This window comes from Entelurus aequoreus, linkage group LG09 (assembly GCF_033978785.1).
Source record: "Entelurus aequoreus isolate RoL-2023_Sb linkage group LG09, RoL_Eaeq_v1.1, whole genome shotgun sequence".
Classification (NCBI taxonomy): domain Eukaryota; kingdom Metazoa; phylum Chordata; class Actinopteri; order Syngnathiformes; family Syngnathidae; genus Entelurus; species Entelurus aequoreus.
Window position 1 is genome coordinate 74349705 of NC_084739.1, and position 22313 is coordinate 74372017.

The following is a 22313-nucleotide window of genomic DNA, read 5'->3' on the forward strand; positions in this document are numbered from 1 at the left end:
CTCACCTCGTTTTTGTTGAAGTTGAGGTGGTTGTCCTTCTTGGCCCTCCAGGGGTACAAGGCCTGAGCCTGCAGACCCTCCACCTTCTCCCCCTGTCCGAGCACAGGGGATGGGGAGGAGCCTGTCGTCATGGTGGCCGGTGTGAAGGCGGAGCGCTGCCGCAGCTGTGCAGAAGGTACACTCAGGGATGGATTTGGAGTGGCTGAGGAGGTTGGCCATGCGTCCCATCCCTCGCTCTCTGTCTGGCTGCTGGTATTTGAGGGCCAGCTAAGACACACACATCAAACATCACAGTGTCTCTTTAGATCAGGGTTGCCCACACATTTTGCCTCTAAGGGCCAAAGCGAAAATGTGCCGCATTTTTTTTTTTTACAATGCAACAGCACTGCCAGTAAGGAATTTAGCCTCATACCGCCGTATATAAGTCATGTTCCTAATTCAGTTAACATGTAGCTTTTAAATCTTTCACGCACTTTCGTCAGATTTTTGCCATTTCCAACCAGCTCCTCCTTCATAGTTCATCCCATCGCTTTCAAACCTTACATTAGACATTTGGAGGATGCTAAATTTCCAAGTATTTAGGTTTTCTTTAAAGGACGTGGGCGAAGATCAAACACTCACATCTTTACTGTAAAGCAGGGGTCTCAAATTCAACTAGTTGGCCTGTAAAATACATTTTAAAAATCTATAGATTTGGCAGCGCAGTCACTGGAATTTTACCATGAAATGTACTGTCGTTTTTACACCAAATTACTGTAAATTGAAAAACTGTACCACTGCTGTTTTTACATTAAAATTCCAGTGACTAAGATGACAGGTTTTTTTTGTAAAATCTACGGCCATTTTTTGTTACAGTACATTACTAATATACTGAAAAACAGTACTACTGTTATGATTAGCACAAAATTATGTAGTAGTAACTCTTGAATAAATATATACACTACCGTTCAAAAGTTTGGGGTCACATTGAAATGTCCTTATTTTTTAAGGAAAAGCACTGTACTTTTTAATGAAGATAACTTTAAACTAGTCTTAACTTTAAAGAAATACACTCTATACATTGCTAATGTGGTAAATGACTATTCTAGCTGCAAATGTCTGGTTTTTGGTGCAATATCTAAATAGGTGTATAGAGACCCATTTCCAGCAACTATTACTCAAGTGTTCTAATGGTACAATGTGTTTGCTCATTGGCTCAGAAGGTTAATTGATGATTAGAAAACCCTTGTGCAATCACGTTTACACATCTGAAAACAGTTTAGCTCGTTACGGCAGCTGCAAAACTGACCTTCCTTTGAGCAGATTGAGTTTCTGGAGCATGACATTTGTGGGGTCAATTAAACGCTCAAAATGGCCAGAAAAAGAGAACTTTCATCTGAAACTCGACAGTCTATTCTTGTTCTTAGAAATGAAGGCTATTCCACAAAATTGTTTGGGTGACCCCAAACTTTTGAACGGTAGTGTATATACACACATATACATATATACACACACATATACATATATATATATACACACACATATATACATATACACACATAAGTATGCATATATACCGTGTATATATATATATATATGTATATATATATATATATATATATATATATATATATATATATATATATATATACATATATATATATATATACATATACACACTCCAGTATGACATGCATTAAGCTATGGACTCACAATTAACGGCATTTCTATCTATAGGCCCACATGTATAATATCAATGTTCATGTAACTGAGAGTGTACAAATAGTACTATTAACTATCTGTCATTTAGCTTGGGACACCCTACAACTACCACTAGGGGTCCCCGCACCCCACTGTGTGTATTTATTTTTAATTTGCCTTTTCTTTGGGCCACCCCTATAATGTTATTCATTTACTCTACCTACATAAAAAAAAAACAGCATTTATCTATATCTTGACAAAAAAAATTGACTAGTGTGCTGTTTGGGAACAGTTGCTAATGGCTAAGTGCAGTAAAACTTTTCATGAACTCAATTCACTTTAATGTGTGTTCCTAAATTTGTGTTGGACGTCTTCGATGAAAAGAGCAGTTATGATTTTGGTTTACAGAGTAAACAAATAACAACTAAGGTTTTGGGCATTGTTTTCTGTAAACGCATAAATTTGTCTAAATATAACCAAGGACACGCATTATTGTGAGTTTCCTGCACGTCATCTTCATCATTAAAGGAAAAATCTAATCTGCGGGAGAGAATTCCTCTGCCATTTTCAAGTATGTTGATTTATTTTTGAGTGGTCAGCTTGAAGCGTCCCTCTGTCTCCGACTCCCTTGTCATCATGTGACATGAGTGCGTATCTGTTATGATTTTGCTTCCTGGTTTCGATGACCCGCCTTATGTTGCCTCTGATTGGCCAGTCCATCATGTTCTTAGCCAATTGTGACTCATCATGCGAACACCAACCAATCATTATGGACTTTCTCCGCATGTATGGATGGATGTTCTCATTCATCCAGGTCATCAGAAAATAGCTTAGCTACACTGCAAAAACTGAAATCTAAGTAAGATTAAATATTTCAAATAAGGGTGATATTTGCTTATTTTCTGTCTGATAAGATAATTCTTCTCACTAAGCAGATTTTATGTAAGTGTTTTACTTGTTTTAAGGGTTTTGGTCCTAAATGATCTCAGTAAGATATTACAGCTTGTTGCTGAGATTTTATGACCTATATTGAGTAAAACATGCTTGAAATTAGAATATCAACTGATGCAAAACTGTGTCATTAACACTCTCAAGTATAAAACTACTTTTTTAACGTAATAATTTCTTACTTCAAGCATGAAAAAAAAATCATGATGCCAAGCGCATATCAATATGTCAAGATAATGGCACTAGCATTTACTTAAATCAAGAATATTTTTCAACATATTGAGCATAAAAGGTCTTTTCTTTTTCTACCAAGGAAAGTGCAATTTTAAGGTATTTTTGGGTTCATTGAGGTTAGCTAATTTTACTTGTTTTGGAAAGTCTCGACAAGCCAAATTTTCTTGTTCTATTGGCAGATAATTTTGCGTAGTTCAAATAAAATATCCCTAATTTTTGTATTTTTTTTCTTGTTTTTGAACACTGACTTTTTGCAGTGTAGCGCCCAGCTACTGGGAAATGGAGCTAAACTACTTAGCTTCGCTACATGTAGCTTGTTACTGCCCATCACTGATTTTTACCGTAAATTCTACGTTCTCCGACTTTACAGTGCAGTCCTGTAAATGGAAAAAAATAGTAGCACTGATGATTTTAAAGTATACTTCTGGCGACTGAGCTGCCAGCTGTTAACAGACTTTTACAGTGGGGACTTGCGGACATGCCATCACCATGGTGCAGCTTGAAAGAGGTCAGTATGAATATGTATTACATTTGGTAGCCACCCTTTGGCGGGTCAAACAAAATGGCACAATGGGCCAAATTTGCGCATCCCTGCTTTAAATCACCAAATATCAATGATGCAGTGAAGCCAGAAAGACTGACGTGGTGCTGAAGTCGGCCCAGTTACTGTTAGCGGACGACGTGGAGGACGAGGCCGGTCCGGGCGCGGGGGGCGGCGTGCTGATGGGCTGCTGGATGGAGGTGGGAGTCGCTGAGGCGGATGCACGCAGGCTGATAGGCGCTTCGCTGTCTGGTATTCGCTCGGCGTAATTTGCTGGGAACCACCCCGTCCGCCCTCGGAGCTCTCCTCCCAGCCAACCGGGCTCACCCGTCTGAGACTCGTCCACCTATCGGGGCAGGGAAGACCGTTAAGCAGTCACATGACAGGCACTTTAACGTCACTGCACAAGGTTGCTGCACTAGCGTTGGCCAGTACTGCTGAACCCCTGCATGGTGTTAATGTCACACTTTGAAAGGTGTTATATGCAGACAATTAATGTGTAGGTAACAATGAGTCACTTCAGTCAAGTAATGGAGCTTAACCTGCTCTGATCTTTGATTAATCACACTTTTGAATTTTGTGCAATCACAATGAATCATAGTAAATGAATTGTTTGCATAATTTCAACTGAAAAGACCCCAATGTTTTGTCACTAACGAGGTAATCTTATTAATCTCATTATGTGACTCATAACTTACTAAACTTGGGCTGTCAACGTTAATGAGTTATCACATGTGATTAATATGATTTTTTTTTTTACCGTGGCTTCATAAATGAATGAAGATGAATCACGGTGTTTTGACCGCCAGAAGGTGGTGCGCATCGCACACGCCAGTGGGATGACAGTTTGAGCGATGTGCTCTGCATCCTTCAAAAAAAACTCTGACGGAACTTTAGATAAAACTCTTTCTTATAATCGGCGCACATCAAGTTCAAAATAGCATCTCAAAGCGAAACATGAACGTGAGGATGGCGCCGCCAGCATGAACGCTACTTTGACAGCAAACAGAGTAGAGCTACAGGATTTTGAGAAAAAAACCTAATTTATATCTTTCTCTCCAAAATTGTGATTTGCTTTGCAATTTTTATATTGTGTGCATAACAATGCACAACACTGCGGAAATAGGGAGTGAAGGAATACATGTTACTTTTAAATATATATATTGACTATACATACAGTACAGGCCAAAAGTTTGGACACACCTTCTCCAAATTCAATGCGTTTTCTTTATTTTCATGACTATTTACATTGTAGATTGTCACTGAAGGCATCAATACTATGAATGAACACATGTGGAGTTATGTACTTAACAAAAAAAGGTGAAATAACTGAAAACATGTTTTATATTCAAGTTTCTTCAAAATAGCCACCCTTTGCTCTGATAATTGTTATGCACTCTTGGCATTCTCTCAATGAGCTAACTCCTTCAAGACTGTTGGAAAACCATTTCAGGTGACTACCTCTTGAAGCTCATCGAGAGAATGCCAAAAGTGTGCAAAACAGTTATCAGAGCAAAGGGTGGCTATTTTGAAGAAAACTAGAATATACATTTTTAGGCCTATCTTTTAATGCCTGGCTGTATGCCATCCTGACTACAAAATTGCATTCGTAAACAAACATTGGGGTATTTGAAGCAAATGTTATTTATGCAAACAAATAATAACCTGTGATTAATTATGATTAATCCAAGTTCAAGAGTGTGAATACCGGTACTCAGATTTTTTTTTTTTTAAAGCTCTACTATTTACTTATGAGAACCTTTCTTATTTATGTTTTTAATTCATTTATTTACTCGTTTATATATATATACTACCGTTCAAAAGTTTGGGGTCACCCAAACAATTTTGTGGAATAGCCTTCATTTCTAAGAACAAGAGTAGACTGTCGAGTTTCAGATGAAAGTTGTCTTTTTCTGGCCATTTTGAGCGTTTAATTGACCCCACAAATGTGATGCTCCAGAAACTCAATCTGCTCAAAGGAAGGTCAGTTTTGTAGCTTCTGTAACAAGCTAAACTGTTTTCAGATGTGTGAACATGATTGCACAAGGGTTTTCTAATCATCAATTAGCCTTCTGAGCCAATGAGCAAACACATTGTACCATTAGAACACTGGAGTGATAGTTGCTGGAAATGGGCCTCTATACACCTATGTAGATATTGCACCAAAAACCAGACATTTGCAGCTAGAATAGTCATTTACCACATTAGCAATGTATAGAGTGTATTTCTTTAAAGTTAAGACTAGTTTAAAGTTATCTTCATTGAAAAGTACAGTGCTTTTCCTTAAAAAATAAGGACATTTCAATGTGACCCCAAACTTTTGAACGGTAGTGTATATATATTTTTTTGTACTTACTTATTTGTTACATATGGAGTACAAACAAATGCTCAACATTTATGTTTGCTTGAATGCACTGGAAAAACTCACAATATCACCATATATAGAATTCAATTTTCTGGTCAAAACATCAAAACAAACTTAATTCAAGTCATAATCCCCTAAAAAAAATTCAGTGAGACGTAAGAACTTTTTTTTATGCAATAGATCATTTAAGGAGAAAAAATACTACTTTAGAGCAACACAAGTTTGTTCTAAAACACAAAACGTCCCAATACTAGGTAGTACAGCCAATAACAAGTTTGAATTGATCATTTCAAGATCACTTTTACGTTATCAAAGCTTAAATATAATGACTTATTTCAAGGCAATTTTGACTTGTTCCAGTGGCTGATTTTTTTTGCTCATTCATTTTTTAAAACTACTTTTAAGAGGGGCATTTTATCCAGTGTGGACGTCATTTATTTTCTCCAAACCTGTAAGTTTGTCTACATAAGACACCTTTAAAAATACTTTATTGAAGTTTTATTTATGGACAAGCTGGCGTTTTTTTTTTAGAGGTTTCCCAATCCGATGCTGATATGTCTGATATCGGCAAAAAAAAATCGAATTATATCGCCTTGCATGTAAAATGTGTGACATAATGTGCGATACAAGCTTGTGCAAAGCTGGACAGCCAGTTAAATGCCCTCCAATAAGCACATAATTACTTATTTTACTAAAAGTAAACATTGTAGGCTATAGACTACTAGGAGCATGCAGCTACACAACAGCTAAGCACACACTGTCACACAAGCTAGACATACGTAATAATTATTGAACAATAAAACAACACATTTGTCAATATAAAAAAGTATCAAATAATTATAGTTGCATAAGACTTACACACACAGAGTCTACGAGGCAGAGGCGTATTAGAAAGTATCCAGTAACAAACGTGTCCGCATCATTCATTACTCCGCCATGAGCTTAACTTCATGAATTTGTGGCCAAAATATTAATTACCCCTCCACTTCAGCTTAAAGACAATTAATAATAAACAGGTTAGTGTTTTTCATAGATACCATTGTTCTCAGTTTGACTCATTTCACTTGATCAAACCTTTTCTAACGTTCCACAATATTAATTAATAATGTTATAGGCCAATACTCGGAACAGCCCTGGGGTTTCTTATTTACCGTTTTGCACAGCACATCAAAATTAGTCAAGGACAACACCAGGCCAGGTTAAGGACATTTAAATGGCGTATGAGTGAAGGTGAAGATGAAGCCTGCGTTCTTGTGACTGGTGGAAAGCACAACAAGGGGGCGGGGCCAAGAACTTACCCATTCCCCCTTAACCTTCAGTCGGCACGGCAGAGAGGAGAGCAGAGCGTTAAGAGGAGACACCGACACGCGCTGCTGTGGGAGGCGCCTGTGTTCATACCATGATGACGTCGCCGGGGGCGATGCTGATCTCGTCGTGGCTGCGAGCGTCAAACGGGTAGAGGGCGCGGTAGTAGACCACCTTCACTGGCTGCTGCTGCTCAAAACTGCCGACTGCTGCCTTCTGCTCAAAACTGCCGACTGCTGCCTTCTGCTCAAACAGACTTGCTGCTGGAGCTTTTTCACCTGATAATAAAGACAATGCCATTAGAGTCCATCTTTAGTGTATAAATGTATATACTACGTGTACTAGAGCCATTGTCAATATTTGGCATTTTGACCTATCAACTACAACATAACTACATTAGCAGATACAATATAAACAAATATAATACCAGTATTACCTTGTTTTTTTTAATTAACCACTGCTCATGCACCATCCCTTATGCCAAAAAGTTCCCTTTTTTTATTCATTTAAGAATAAAAATTACTGTCATTGTCTATAATACTCCCTAAATATGTTATGATATCTGACAGGGCGTTTCCGTACATTACGGACAATAAGCCGCTACTTTTTTCCTACACTTTGAACCCTGCTGCTTATAAAACGGTGCAACTAATTTATGGATTTTTCTACACTGACTGCCATGATGCAAACACTTAAAAAATAAAATAAAAACAAGCACACACTGTCCGTTTTTCTCACTGCAGGTGCTGCATTGTCGAGCTGCAATGATGAGTTTGCTAAGAATAAAATGGAGCTGAAATTTTAGACTGAAAGAAACTGCTGTTCTAAATGTATCCACTGAATGTCACAATAGCAATTTTTTGTATCCCCCTGTCATGAGAGTGTGCATGACTTCGGAGGGGGCGGAGCTATGTGGGACTGGGGACACATAAATATGTATTTCCTTCTAACTTAATGTGTGATTCGTGAAATTAGTCCAAATTGACAAATTTTGTTGTAGATGATGCTTCATATGTAGAGATTAAACCACATGCACTGCAAAAAGTCAGTGTTCAAAAACAAGAAAAAAACCCACAAAAATGAGGGGTATTTTACTTGAACTAAGCAAAATGATCTGCCAATAGAACAAGAAAATTTGGCTTGTCAAGACTTTCCAAAACAAGTCAAATTTGCTAACTTCAATGAACCCAAAAATACCTTAAAATAAGTATATTCCCACTAATAACAAGTGCACTTTTCTTGATAGAAAAAAAAAATTAGACCTTTTTGCTCAATATGTTGAAAAATATTCTTAAATTAAGTAAATGCTAGTGCCATTATCTTGACATAATGACATGCACTCGGCATTACATTTCTTGAAACCATCAAACTTATACTAAAAACTAATTTATTGTTCTTAATGGAAAGGCAACCGCTTGTTACTCTTGGGGTCTACTAGCCGCTCAGGCAAATCATATGGTCTAAAAATGCATTTTTCCATCGATAACATGACATCATCACGCAAAGTGCGTGCGCTTTCAGTCAATTAGTGCGCATACATACAGCCCGGCCCATGGCCAAAAAATTTTAATTGTAATTTGAAGAATTATCTGAATGTGCATGAACTATTTCTGTCAAAATAGTTTGAAATGTCACATGTGAAATGTTTAAATATTAACTGTCTACTATAAGAGTGGGTGTTTTCTATTGTTTTATTGAAAATAAAACAGCAAAATCCATTTGGCTGTCATCTCTTTTAATTATGAGACACAATTGTGTCAAAGTCATGATTTTTTTTCATGCTTGAAATAAGAAATTATTACTTTAAAAAGTAGTTTTATACTTGTGAGTGTTGATGACACAGCTTTGCAACACTTGATATTCTAGTTTCAAGCATGTTTTACTCAATATAGGTCATAACATCTCAGCAACAAGCTGTAATATCTTACTGAGATCATTTAGGACCAAAACCCTTAAAACAAGTAAAACACTAACATAAAATCTGCTTAGTGAGAAGAATTATCTTATCAGACAGAAAATAAGCAAACATCACCCTTATTTGAGATATTTAATCTTACTTAGATTTCAGTTTTTGCAGTATGATGTTAGTACATCAATTGAGAGAAATGGGTAAATTACATTAATAACAACCATTCATCATTTGATTTGATATTATTATGTAATTCCATCTTCTGATAGATTACAAATTAACACCAATGGAGCTTTTTAAAACTCTGCCAGATTCAATTGCACCAATTTGACTGATGAACATTATCACATCATTTATTCAGAAAGTACAAATGAAGATACAATACTATTAAACGCAACATGTGAGTATAAAAACCCCATTATAATTTGTATACTTATATATAGTTGTCTTTATTTTTAAGTTATCATGCCATGATTTACCAGTCCGGCCCACTTGGGAATAGATTTTCCCCTAGGTGACCCCTGAGCTAACATGATAGCTAAGCGCGTCTCCTCTGCTTACGTGTCAAAACTTCCCTTTTTTTGACGGCAAAAACAGTTTTTGTCCTTCTTTCCTGTTTGTTTCCGCAACTGCAGCGATGGAGTCGCTCGACAAGCCTGCGTTTGGAACACCCGGGGCGTGGGCTCATTAAAGTAGCAGGGTTTCATGTTCCGCGATTCAATCAAATAACGCGACAGACGACGGAAAATATTATCTCTGCCAAAAATGCAAACTTTGTGTAAATACCTTGACAAATAGGAGATGATCAAATAAGTAAAGAAGAGGAGCAGCTCACACATTCTCATACTTTCTGTAACATCCAAGAAGAAATGCTCTCCTGGACAAGACAATCTTTCAAGACAATCTTGAAAAATGTCTCGACTATAATCTACATGAATGAGCCCAGAATTCCATCCATCCATCCATTTTCTACCGCCTGTCCCTTTTGGGGTCGCGGGGGGTGCTGGAGCCTATCTCAGCTGCATTCGGGTGGAAGGAGGGTTACACCCTGGACAAGTCGCTACCTCATCGCAGGGCCAACACAGATAGACAGACAACATTCACTCACATTCACAAACTAGGGCCAATTTAGTGTTGCCAATCAACCTATGACCAGGTGCATGTTTTTGGCGGTGGGGGGACGCCGGAGTACCCGAAGGAACCCACGCAGTCACGGGGAGAACATGCAAACTCCACACAGAAAGAGCCCGGGATTGAACCAGGACTACTCAGGACCTTCTTTTTGTGAGGGACATGCAGAATTGTTTTTATTTAAATGTTGGCAATATTTCACGAGGAAACCTTACAATGTATTCAATCCATAAAGTTATAAAATTGTGTAAAATTGAGTTACTGTGATTTAGAGAAACGAGATATTTTGACCAATTCTCCAGGAGATGTTCCATATTTTGAAATAAAATGTTGATGCTCCTCTTAGACACAGGTAATAAAAGTGTTTGATGTTTTTTGCTGCTAAATTAAACACAACATCAACCGTTATGTCACAAGGCACTCCGCAACAAGGGTTGGAATTGGGGGTTAAATCACCAAAAATGATTCCCGGGCGCGGCCACCGCTGCTGCTCACTGCTCCCCTCACCTCTCAGGGGGTGATCAAGGGTGATGGGTCAAATGCAGAGAATAATTTCGCCACACCTTGTGTGTGTGTGTGTGTGTGTGTGTGTGTGTGTGTGTGACAATCATTGGTACTTTAACTTAACTACTCATCCCACCTTTCCTAAAAATAATGTTAGAAAAAACAACTTAAAGGCCTACTGAAATGAATTTTTTTTATTTAAACGGGGATAGCAGATCCATTCTATGTGTCATACTTGATCATTTTGCGATATTGCCATATTTTTGCTGAAAGGATTTAGTATAGAACAACGTCGATAAAGTTCGCAACTTTTGGTCTCTGATAAAAAAAACCTTGCCCCTACCGGAAGTAGCGTGATGACGTTGTCAGTTGTTCACTCCCTCATATTTTCCTATTGTTTTCAACTCAGCTAGAGCTATTCGGACCATTACCCCATTAATTTGAGCGAGGATGAAAGATTCGTGGACGAGGAACGTTAGAGTGACGGACTAGAATGCAGTGAAATACATATTTTTTTTCGCTCTGACCGTAACTTAGGCTCATTGAATTCCACACTCTCTCCTTTTTCTATTGTGGGTCACGGATTTGTATTTTAAACCACCTCGGATACTATATCCTCTTGAAAATGAGAGTCGAGAACCCGAAATGGACATTAACGGTGACTTGCATCTCCACGACAATACATCGACAAAGCTCATTAGCATTAGCTACGAGCTAACGTGATAGCTACGAGCTAACGTGATAGCATCTGTCTCAAATACAGATAGAAACAAAATAAATAAATCCCTGACTGGAAGGATAGACAGAAGATCAACAATAGTATTAAACCATGTACATGTAACTACACGGTTAATAGATCTCAGCCTGGCAAAGCTTAACAATGCTGTTGCTAACGACGCTAAGGCTAACTTAGCAACTTAGCAACCGGACCTCACAGAGCTATGATAAAAACATTAGCGCTCCACCTACGCAAGCCAGCCCTCATCTGCCCAGCTCATCAACACCCGTGCTCACCTGCGTTCCAGCGATTGACGGCGCGACGAAGGACTTCACCCGATCATCCGTGCGGTGGCCGGTTAGCATCGGCTAGCGCGTCTGCTATCCAAGTGAGTAATCCTTGTTGTGTTGCTACAGCCGCCGCTATACACCGATCCCACCTACAACGTTCTTCTTTGCAGCCTCCATTGTTCATTAAAAAAATTGCAAAAGATTCACCAATACAGATGTCCAGAATACTGTGGAATTATGAAATGAAAACAGAGCTTTTTTGTATTGTATTCAATGGGGTACCAATACTTCCGGTTCAATGATTGACGTCACGTGCATACTCAGCCTCCGAAGGCTTTTTCAATCGGAAGTGTGGCGGGAATTTTAAAATTGCACTTTATAAGTTAACCCAGCCGTATTGGCATGTGTTGCAATGTTAAGATTTCATCATTGATATATAAACTATCAGACTGTGTGGTTGGTAGTAGTGGCTTTCAGTAGGCCTTTAAAGCCTTGTCCAGACTGACATATAATATTCATGTTTAAATGACATTTACTGTAAATGAATATCGCCTCCATATATCGGTTTTCGGCCTCCTTGACTAGTAATAATCAGCATCTGCCCTGAAAAAAGCTGTATCGGTGGATGTCTAACCTGTGGAAGCCCAGGGGTCGCCAGGCTGGCTGAACAGCTTGCTGAGTTTCTCCTGCATGTCCTTCTTGCTGTGGGCCTCCTCGTCCTGCTCTTCCAGCGATAGCGCAGTCTTCCGGCCCTCTTCATCCTCCTCCAGCCCTCTCCTTTTCCGCTCTTCCTCCTCTTGGGTCACTCTGTTGAGCCAGGCGTGGGACGCAGAGGCGGGGCTCGGCGCCTTCAGGGCAGAACTCGCTGCTTCGTCCCTCCACGTCAGACCTTCGTCCGAGGACAACCTGACAAGAGCCCAGCACTGACCGTCAGTCTTTCCAACAAGAAAAAAGTATATTTCACTCCTACTTGCTCTCCTGAAGCTCGGCAGACGTCCTGTCGCTCGGGGCGTGAGTGTGCGTCAGTGCATGTGCGTCTCCTTCCACCTCCTTCTGTTTCTGTCTCTGCTGCCGGCTGTGGATTTCCCTCAGCTCCTGCAAAGCAACATGGGATACAGGAAGGAAGAGTGGTAAAGTGGGATGGGGATTGGATGGCTGGTTGTTAGGGGTTACCATTGACAACAACAAACGGCGGCATCAGCAACGACAGCACGATGTGTTAGTTAGGGCATCGCTGTGCAGTTATGACAACCAACTGTGCCGTCAGTTGTGCTGTGGACAAACGACCCACGGCAGCAGACTGAACTGACCGAGTGGAATTACTGCCGAAACGCCACCAACACACACAATTGTTTTGACTCGCGCCCAACCAGTCACAAGTAAAGCAAGGATTTTCTTCATTTAAAACAACAATTATTTTCAACTAAAATGATTCCCAAGTAAAAAAAAAAAGTGAAAAACAATTTTCTACAATTAAAAAAACAGATTACAGGTGCTCTGAGTGGATTTTGCAGGGTGGAATATTACTGGCAAAAGTTTTAACTTGAATAAAAGTGTTTTTCTACTTGTGAATAGTTTTTTATTGGAGAAAATAGATTTTTTTTTTCTACTTGCGAATCTTTTTTTAAATCAAGAAAATTGTTTTTTAACTTGCAACTTGTTTTTTAAATGAAGAAAAATGTTTTTGTAGTTGCGAATCATTTTTTTAAATGAAGAAAAAAGATTTTATACTTGCAAATTGTTTTTTTGATTTAAAAAAATTGTTATACTTGCGAATGGATTTTTATAAATTCAATTACATTATTTTAATATTAGTGAATCGTCTTTTTACTTGCAGAAAATGTTTTTTATACTTACGAATTGTTTTTTTTACTTGCAGAAACTAGTTTACCTTGCGAATCCTTTTGTTATTTCAAGAAATTTGTTTTTATACTTGCGAATCTTTTTTTAATTCAAGAAAAAAAGTTATAATTGCGAATCGTTTTTTTATTGTTGCTAATCTTCTTTTAATTGAAGAAAAATGTTGTTGTAGTTTCAAATCGTTTTTTTAATTGAAGAAAATTGTTTTTATATTTGCAAATCTTTTTTTTAATTAAAACACTTTTTTTTAATAGTTGTTAATCATTATTTTAATTTATGGAAAAAGTTTTTTCAAACTTTGGAATCTTTTTTAATGGTACAAAATGGAATTTCAACTTGTGAAATAATTGTAAACTTGTAAATCTTTTTTTTTATTCAAGAAAATTGTTTTTATTACTTGTGAATCTTTTTTTAATCAAAGAAAAATGTTTTTGTAGTTTCGAATCGTTTTTTTATTGAAAAAAAATGTTTTTATAAGTGTGAATCGTTTAACTGAAGAAGATTGTTTTCATAATTGTACATAATTTTTCAATTGAAGAAAAATGTTTTTATACTTGTAAGTCTTTTTTAATTGAAGAAAATAAATTTTATTTTGGCAAATCTTTTTTTAATTGAAGAAAATGTTTTTTTACTTGTAAATATTTAAATTTTATTCATGTAGAATGTTTTTTTAAACTTTAGAATCTTTTTTTTTTTAATTGCAGAAAATTGAATTTAGACTTTTTTTTCCTTCAAAATTTAAGAAGTGTTTTTATACTCACAAATCGTTTTTTTTTTTACTTACCGTGAGGAAACTGTCATCAGCTGTGTCGTGGCAAAACAACGGACTTGCAGAAAATAGCTTTTTTACTTGCGAATGGACGGGCGCGAGAAAAAACATTTGTGTGTTTTGGCAGTAATTTCCCTCCATACTCAACTAATACAGACGCAGGCCATTAAGGCTCCAGGTCACTGGAAACAGGAAGCGATGGACACCATGTGCCATGCATGCATTCCTGAGTACACCTGACAAGCACACACTGAAGCACATTCAAAGGCTCTCAGCTCCGACGTGGCGTGATCAGATCTACAGATAAAGTATGTGAAGAGATGCGGCATCTGATAACGCAGCTCACACTTTGTGACTGTTTGATGGGCGTCACCAATGAGCGATGATAAACAATAGATGATCAACAATATTGGCGGGGAAGCAGCAAACAAAGTTGACGCAAAGAGGTGATGGTGGAGGTTTAGGGGAGGGAGGATGCCATTTCAAAAAAATCCAAATTTGAAATTCAAATCACAACTTTCTTGACTTAAACCACTCGTTTGTCCTGGATCACCCTGGGCCTGTACTACCAATCAAGTTGAAGTTATCCCGGATCGCTTATTTGTTTTATGAAATTAACCAAGCCCAACATTGCAGATGTAGGACAAGCTGATTTGTCATGTCTGGATTTTCACGTCTTGTGATGAGCCCATTCACCTGTGAGGGGCGGGGTTAGCGGCAGATAGCCTATCAGAAACAGGGATGTGTGTGATTCATAATCTAGAATTAACTTTCACCAACTCAGAGGTGATGCAGCAGCTCAATATGTCAATGTAGCAGCATAATGATCACAGAGCAGCTAAAAATTGTTTGTGTTAGCGCTTATAATACCAATATTGCTAATACTTGGTTAATATTCATGGCACAAGATATAAATGGAGTATTGTTGGGAGTTTTGGGGTGTTCTTTTTAGAGTGATTGAGAGGCTAAATGAATTACTCCCATTAGCCTAATTGCTAGCCACCGAGAACGAGCCGATTATTACAAATTACAATGTAAACGCATGTTCACCACATTATTCACGAACAATAACAGTACAAATATAATAACAGTTTTAGGCTGTCGGAACCGTTCAAAGGGCGAAAAGGATACAAATTCCGTCAGATTTCCTCAAAAGACATTAAAGGCCTACTGAAATGAATTTGTTTTATTTAAACGGGGATAGCAGATCCATTCTATGTGTCATACTTGATCATTTCGTGATATTGCCATATTTTTGCTGAAAGGATTTAGTAGAGAACATCGACGATAAAGTTCGCAACTTTTGGTCGCTGATAAAAAAAGCCTTGCCTGTACCGGAAGTAGCGTGACGTCAAAGGTTGAAAGGATCCTGACATTTCCCCATTGTTTTCAATGCAGCGAGAGCGATTCGGACCTAGAGAGCGATGATTACCCCATTAATTTGAGCGAGGATGAAAGATTTGTGGATGAGGAACGTGAGAGTGAAGGACTAGAGTGCAGTGCAGGACGCATCTTTTTTCACTGTCACCGTAACTTAGGTACAAGCTGGCTCATTGGATTCCACACTCTCTCCTTTTTCTATTGTGGATCACGGATTTGTATTTTAAACCACCTCGGATACTATATCCTCTTGAAAATGAGAGTCGAGAACGCGAAATGGACATTCACAGTGGCTTTTATCCCCACGACAATACATCGGCGAAACACTTTAGCTACGGAGCTAACGTGATAGCATCGGGCTTAACTGCATATAGGAACAAAAGAAATAAGCCCCTGACTGGAAGGATAGACAGAAAATCAACAATACTATTAAACCATGGACCTGTAAATACACGGTTAATGCTTTCCAGCCTGGCGAAGGTTAACAATGCTGTTGCTAACGACGCCATTGAAGCTAACTTAGCAACGGGACCTCACAGAGCTATGCTAAAAACATTAGCTATCCACCTACACCAGCCAGCCCTCAACTGCTCATCAACACCCGTGCTCTACTGCGTTCCAGCAATCGACGGTGCGACGAAGGACTTCACCCGATCACCGATGCGGTCGGCGGCTAGCGTCGGATAGTGCGTCTGCTATCCACCTCAAAGTCCTCCTGTTTGTGTTGCTGCAGCCAGCCGCTAATACACCGATTCCCCCTACAACTTTCTTCTTTGCAGTCTTCATTGTTCATTAAACAAGTTGCAAAAGATTCACCAACACAGATGTCCAGAATACTGTGGAATTTTGAGATAAAAACAGAGCTTTTTGTATTAGATTCAATGGGGTCCGAATACTTCCGTTTCAACCATTGACGTCACGCGCATACGTCATCATACATAGACGTTTTCAACCGGAAGTTTAGCGGGAAATTTAAAATTGCACTTCATAAGTTAACCCGGCCGTATTGGCATGTGTTGCAATGTTAAGATTTCATCATTGATATATAAACTAACAGACTGCATGGTCGGTAGTAGTGGCTTTCAGTAGGCCTTTAAAGGAGGGCGAAAGAGTGCAAGATTTCACAAAAACAAAAAGTGGCACACAATCCAATCCAAGGAAGCACAGTCGAAGAATGCTCGAGTTTGCAATGATCACTTCGTTAAAGGTTTGCTTGACAAACTTTTAACGTTTATTATTCCCATTGAAGTATTATCTTGATAGTATTTGTATTTTGTCTGGTTTTGGAGTTCTTAAAACACATTTTTCATAAAGCACCAACTCTAGGAGTCTAAAAGAAAGCAAATGTCAGCGAAACCTTAAAGAGGTCCATTTTTACCAAATGCGACGATCATAAATGAATCTTTCAGCACATACACAATGTCGCAAACATGGCGGTAGACGCAAAGTTAAATCAAAAAATGCAGCCTTACCCGAGCAAAAACGATGCATATTTATCCGGGAGAGTCTTGACACCAATGTCCTTGACCCAGTTACACACAAATAAGATGTAGACCTCCGTGCTTTTCTAAGTTTTCATTTGTCTCGTGTAGAATGTTGTCTGGAGCACAATAATTCCATATGTCCAGGAACACGACTGACGTATAATCCTTGATATCACTCGACAAATCTTTTTTGATTAAGTATAGGGATCTATTCCATATCCTACACTGCAAAAACTGAAATCTAAGTAAGATTAAATATCTCAAATAAGGGTGATGTTTGCTTATTTTCTGTCTGATAAGATAATTCTTCTCACTAAGCAGATTTTATGTTAGTGTTTTACTTGTTTTAAGGCTTTTGGTCCTAAATTATCTCAGTAAGATATTACAGCTTCTTGTTGATATTTTGACCTTTATTGAGTAAAACATGCTTGAAACTAGAATATCAACTGATGCAAAGCTGCGTCATTAACACTCACAAGTATAAAACTACTTTTTTAAAGTAATAATTTCTTACTTCAAGCATGAAAAAAAAATCATGATATCATTATGTCAAGATAATGGCACTAGCATTTACTTAATTTAAGAATATTTTTCAACATATTGAGCAAAAAAGGTCTACTTTTTTTTCTACCAAGAAAAGTGCCCTTTTTATTAGTGAGAATATACTTATTTTAAGGTATTTTTGGGTTTATTGACGTTAGCTAATTTTACTTGTTTTGGGAAGTCTTGACAAGCCGAATTTTCTTGTTCTATTGGCAGATAATTTTGCTTAGTTCAAATAAAATACCCCTCATTTTTGTATGTTTCTTTTCTTGATTTTGAACACTGACTTTTTGCAGTGTAGTTAGATTTTTTTTTGCTCGTATCTGTATATGTTAGTTTGTTGGACCACCACTTTCTTTCACTTCCGTTCATAAGTCACCTGACTGAACACAAACTACTGGCTCTAATCTTGCACATCCCGACAAGTTACTGTGGCGACGTATCCTGCTAAGAAGTTAACTAGCTTTCAAAAGACATATCCAGACTAGAGATGTCCGATAATATCGGACTGCCGATATTATCGGCCGATAAATGCTTTAAAATGTAATATCGGAAATTATCGGTATCGGTTTCAAAATTATCGGTATCGGTTTCAAAAAGTAAAATGTATGACTTTTTAAACGGACGTTGTGAGAAGAACAGAGCGCCAATAAACCTTAAAGGCACTGCCTTTGCGTGCCGGCCCAGTCACATAATATCTACGGCTTTTCACACACACAAGTGAATGCAAGGCATACTGAGGGTGGACGTATAAACAACTTTAACACTGTTACAAATATGCGCCACACTGTGAACCCGCACCAAACAAGAATAACAAAAACATTTAGGGAGAACATCCGCACCGTAACACAACATAAACACAACAGAACAAATACCCAGAACCCCTTGCAGCACTAACTCTTCCTGGACGCCACAATATACACCCCCGCTACTCCCCCCCCCCCACCTCAACCCCGCCCACCTCAACCTCTTCATGCTCTCTCAGGGAGAGCATGTCCCAAATTCCAAGCTGCTGTTTTGAGGCATGTTAAAAAAAAAAAAAGCACTTTGATAATAATAAATATGGCAGTGCCATGTTGGCAATTTTTTCCATAACTTGAGTTGATTTATTTTGGGAAAACCTTGTTACATTGTTTAATGCATCACAACAAAATTAGGCATAATAATGTGTTAATTCCACGACTGTATATATCGGTATCGGTTGATATCGGTATCAGTAATTAAGAGTTGGACGATATCGGATATCGGCAAAAAAGCCATTATCGGACATCTCTAATCCAGACCTAATCCTCAAACCTATCCTGAAGGAGCAGAATTCCTGCTTCGTAGCACAGACCCCCCGGTTTGTTACTCGCGGACGAAAAAAACAAAAAAAAACAGCATGAGTGCATGCAAGTCAAGCGTCAGCGAAGACAAACACCAACAAAACCAAACTGAACCGTGACATATTCATGCTAACACTCTCCCTTTCTGTTATAAATGAATAACAGTACATCTTACATATGCTGCTGTTTTACAGCAAATATTTTAAAAGTGTATATACACTGAATCTATTTCAAACTACCTGACAAACTTTTTTTTCTGTATGTTCTTTGTGTTTTTCTCGAATCAAGCTGCATCCCACTTGCAGTACCACCCCAGTCCAGCAGTGGCAGTGTGCTCTACCTGTCTCCCTGTCTGCTCCTCCTCAAGCTGGCGTCGCAGGGCTTCTATCCTGGCACAGTGGCTGGCATAGAACTCACACAGAGACTGGCACGAGCAATGGAGCGAAAAGGGACAGCGTGGAGGGAGTCAATGAAGGAGTAGAAAACAAAAGGAAGGGTTCATTATGCAAAATCTCACAAAGTATGACTCGGGAATGGCGGTCTCGACGCACAAGATGGGGAAGGGTTACGGGGTCAAGAGAGGAACACACAGCCGCGGCCAGTTGGAGTCAAAACGGAAGACGGAAGCGAGTCAAAGGCTGTTTTCGTCCTCTGGTTTACAAAGAAGCACAAGCTGCGGCCAACTTTCGTCCACATTAGCAATTTAGAAACAATTTGCGATGCTTTCCTGCATTCTTCCTGCCAGCGACACATCGCAAGCCTCAAAGAGTCTGCCTCCATCTTCCCCCCTAAGTACACCGTTGTTGGCGACTTTAGGACACCCCAGCATTAGTGTGAGACACGAATGAGAAATAAGGCACGCTCTCCATTGGATGTACAGTATGTCAGCATACGTGCCAGCAAGCTGCAGTGCATTTGCGAGCTTAAGAAATAACTACAGTGAGTTTAATACGCCTTGTTAAGAGGTGATGGTGGCCATCACTATGGCAACATGACATGCACATATAAATATATATCAGCCGCAAAATATTCACTACGCTTCACTTTTTCCACATTTTATGTTACAGCCTTATTCCAAAATGGAATAATTCATTTTTGTCCTCAAAATTCTACACACAATCCCCCGTAATGACAATGTGAAAACGTTTTTGGGTTTTTTAGATGTTATTGCATATTTATTAAAAACAGGAAAAATACTCAGAACCTTTGCTCAGTACTTCGTTGTAGGGCTGGGCGATATGGTCTTTTATTAATATCTCGATATTTTTGGGCCATGTCACGATACACGATATATGTTGCGATATTTTGCCTTAGCCTTGAATGAACATTTGATGCATATAATCACAGCAGTATGATGATTCTATGTGTCTACATGAAAACATTCTTGTTCATACCGTATTTTTCGGACTATAAGTCGCAGTTTTTTTCATAGTTTGGCCGGGGGTGCGACTTATACTCAGGAGCGACTTATGTGTGAAATTATTAACACATTACCGTAAAATGTCAAATAATATTATTTAGCTCATTCACGTAAGAGACTAGACGTCTAAGATTTCATGGGATTTAGCGATTAGGAGTGACAGATTGTTTGGTAAACGTATAGCGTTCTATATGTTATAGTTATTTGAATGACTCTTACCATAATATGTTACGTTAACATACCAGGCACGTTCTCAGTTGGTTATTTATGCCTCATATAACGTACACTTATTCAGCCTGTTGTTCACTATTCTATATTTATTTTAAATTGCCTTTCAAATGTCTATTTTTGGTGTTGGGTTTTATCAAATAAATTTCCCCAAAAAATGCATCTTATACTCCAGTGCGACTTATATATGTTTTTTTCCTTCTTTATTATGCATTTTCGGCCGGTGCGACTTATACTCCGGAGTGACTTATACTCCGAAAAATACGATAATATATGCTCATTTTGAACTTTCATGCAGAGAGGGAAATCACAACTAAGTCAATTTAGCAAAACTGTATTTATTAAACAGTGGCACAAACATTCATGTCATTTCAAAACAGAAAGTGCAAGATTGTCAGAGACATTTTAAAACAAGCTCTGAGTGCACTTTTGTGCATGATGTCACTAAGATGACATATCAAAACAACACTAAATTAAAGTGCACTTTTTGTACAGAACGCCACTATAATAGTTTAAAACAAATAAAGTGCACTTTTGTGCATGATGTCACACAAGATATTTCAATAAGTGTCAAATAAAAATGAGCTGCATAATAGGAAATCAAATAGCAGTGCTGCTACTTTTTGTAGCAACGCTTTTGCCGCATAATTGTTCAACATCTTCCTGCTTGAAGCCAAACCACCTCCAGACGATGGATCCTGTGCTGTTTTTCTTGGGAATTAATTCTTCCTTCATTTGTTACCAGATTGGCACCTTCTTTCTCTCGTATTACCACTCGCAACGCACCGTTAGCATCACAGCTAATGTTACTTGAGATGATATTATCGGCCGATAAATGCTTTAAAATGTAGTATCGGAAATTATCGGTATCGTTTTTTTAAATTATCGGTATCGTTTTATTTTATTTATTTTTTTATTAAATCAACATAAACACAAGATACACTTACAATTAGTACACCAACCCAAAAAACCTCCCTCCCCCATTCACACTCATTCACACAAAAGGGTTGTTTCTTTCTGTTACTAATATTCTGGTTCCTACATTATATATCAATATAGATCAATACAGTCTGCAAGGGATACAGTCCGTAAGCACACATGATTGTGCGTGCTGCTGGTCCACTAATAGTACTAACATTTAACAGTTAATTTTACTCATTTTCATTATTACTAGTTTCTATGTAACTGTTTTTATATTGTTTTACTTTCTTTTTTATTCAAGAAAATCTTTTAAATTTTTTTTAATCTTATTTTATTTTATAAATTTTTTTCAAAAGGACCTTATCTTCACCATACCTGGTTGTCCAAATTAGGCATAATAATGTGTTAATTCCACGACTGTATATATATCGGTATCGGTAATTAAGAGTTGGACAATATCGGAATATCGGATATCGGCAAAAAGCCATTATCGGACATCCCTAAATGTTACCCATGTAGCTACCGCTCTGCTCCGGGAGGGCGTATGACGTTGCACGCGTGACGTATGTAAGAAGGTGCGCTTGTTTATGTCTCTGTGATAAGGAGAAACAAGAAAGAGTGGGAAACGCATGCAGTGTAATGCCCGCAGCTAAAAGCAACTGTGTGAGAACATATACTCGAATATCACGATAGTCATTTTCTATATCGCACAGAGACAAACCCGCGATATATCGAGTGTATCGACATATCGCCCAGCC

General features: G+C 38.2%; 1 protein-coding gene across 3 annotated transcripts in view; it reads right to left on the reverse strand.

The window, feature by feature from the left end:
• itsn1 (intersectin 1 (SH3 domain protein)) overlaps nucleotides 1-22313 on the reverse strand; it is a 104993-nt gene that overhangs the window by 40110 nt on the left and 42570 nt on the right. For 2 of the 3 annotated variants that reach the window (XM_062059324.1, XM_062059325.1), the window contains exons 18-23: nucleotides 12596-12720; nucleotides 12260-12531; nucleotides 7167-7351; nucleotides 7067-7081; nucleotides 3505-3749; nucleotides 6-267 (exon numbers count right to left, since the gene is read on the reverse strand). In XM_062059324.1, coding sequence (XP_061915308.1) covers nucleotides 6-267; nucleotides 3505-3749; nucleotides 7067-7081; nucleotides 7167-7351; nucleotides 12260-12531; nucleotides 12596-12720 — 1104 coding nt within the window. The remainder of the gene's footprint in view (nucleotides 1-5; nucleotides 268-3504; nucleotides 3750-7066; nucleotides 7082-7166; nucleotides 7352-12259; nucleotides 12532-12595; nucleotides 12721-22313) is intronic. The other variant, XM_062059326.1, reaches the window with a different exon arrangement.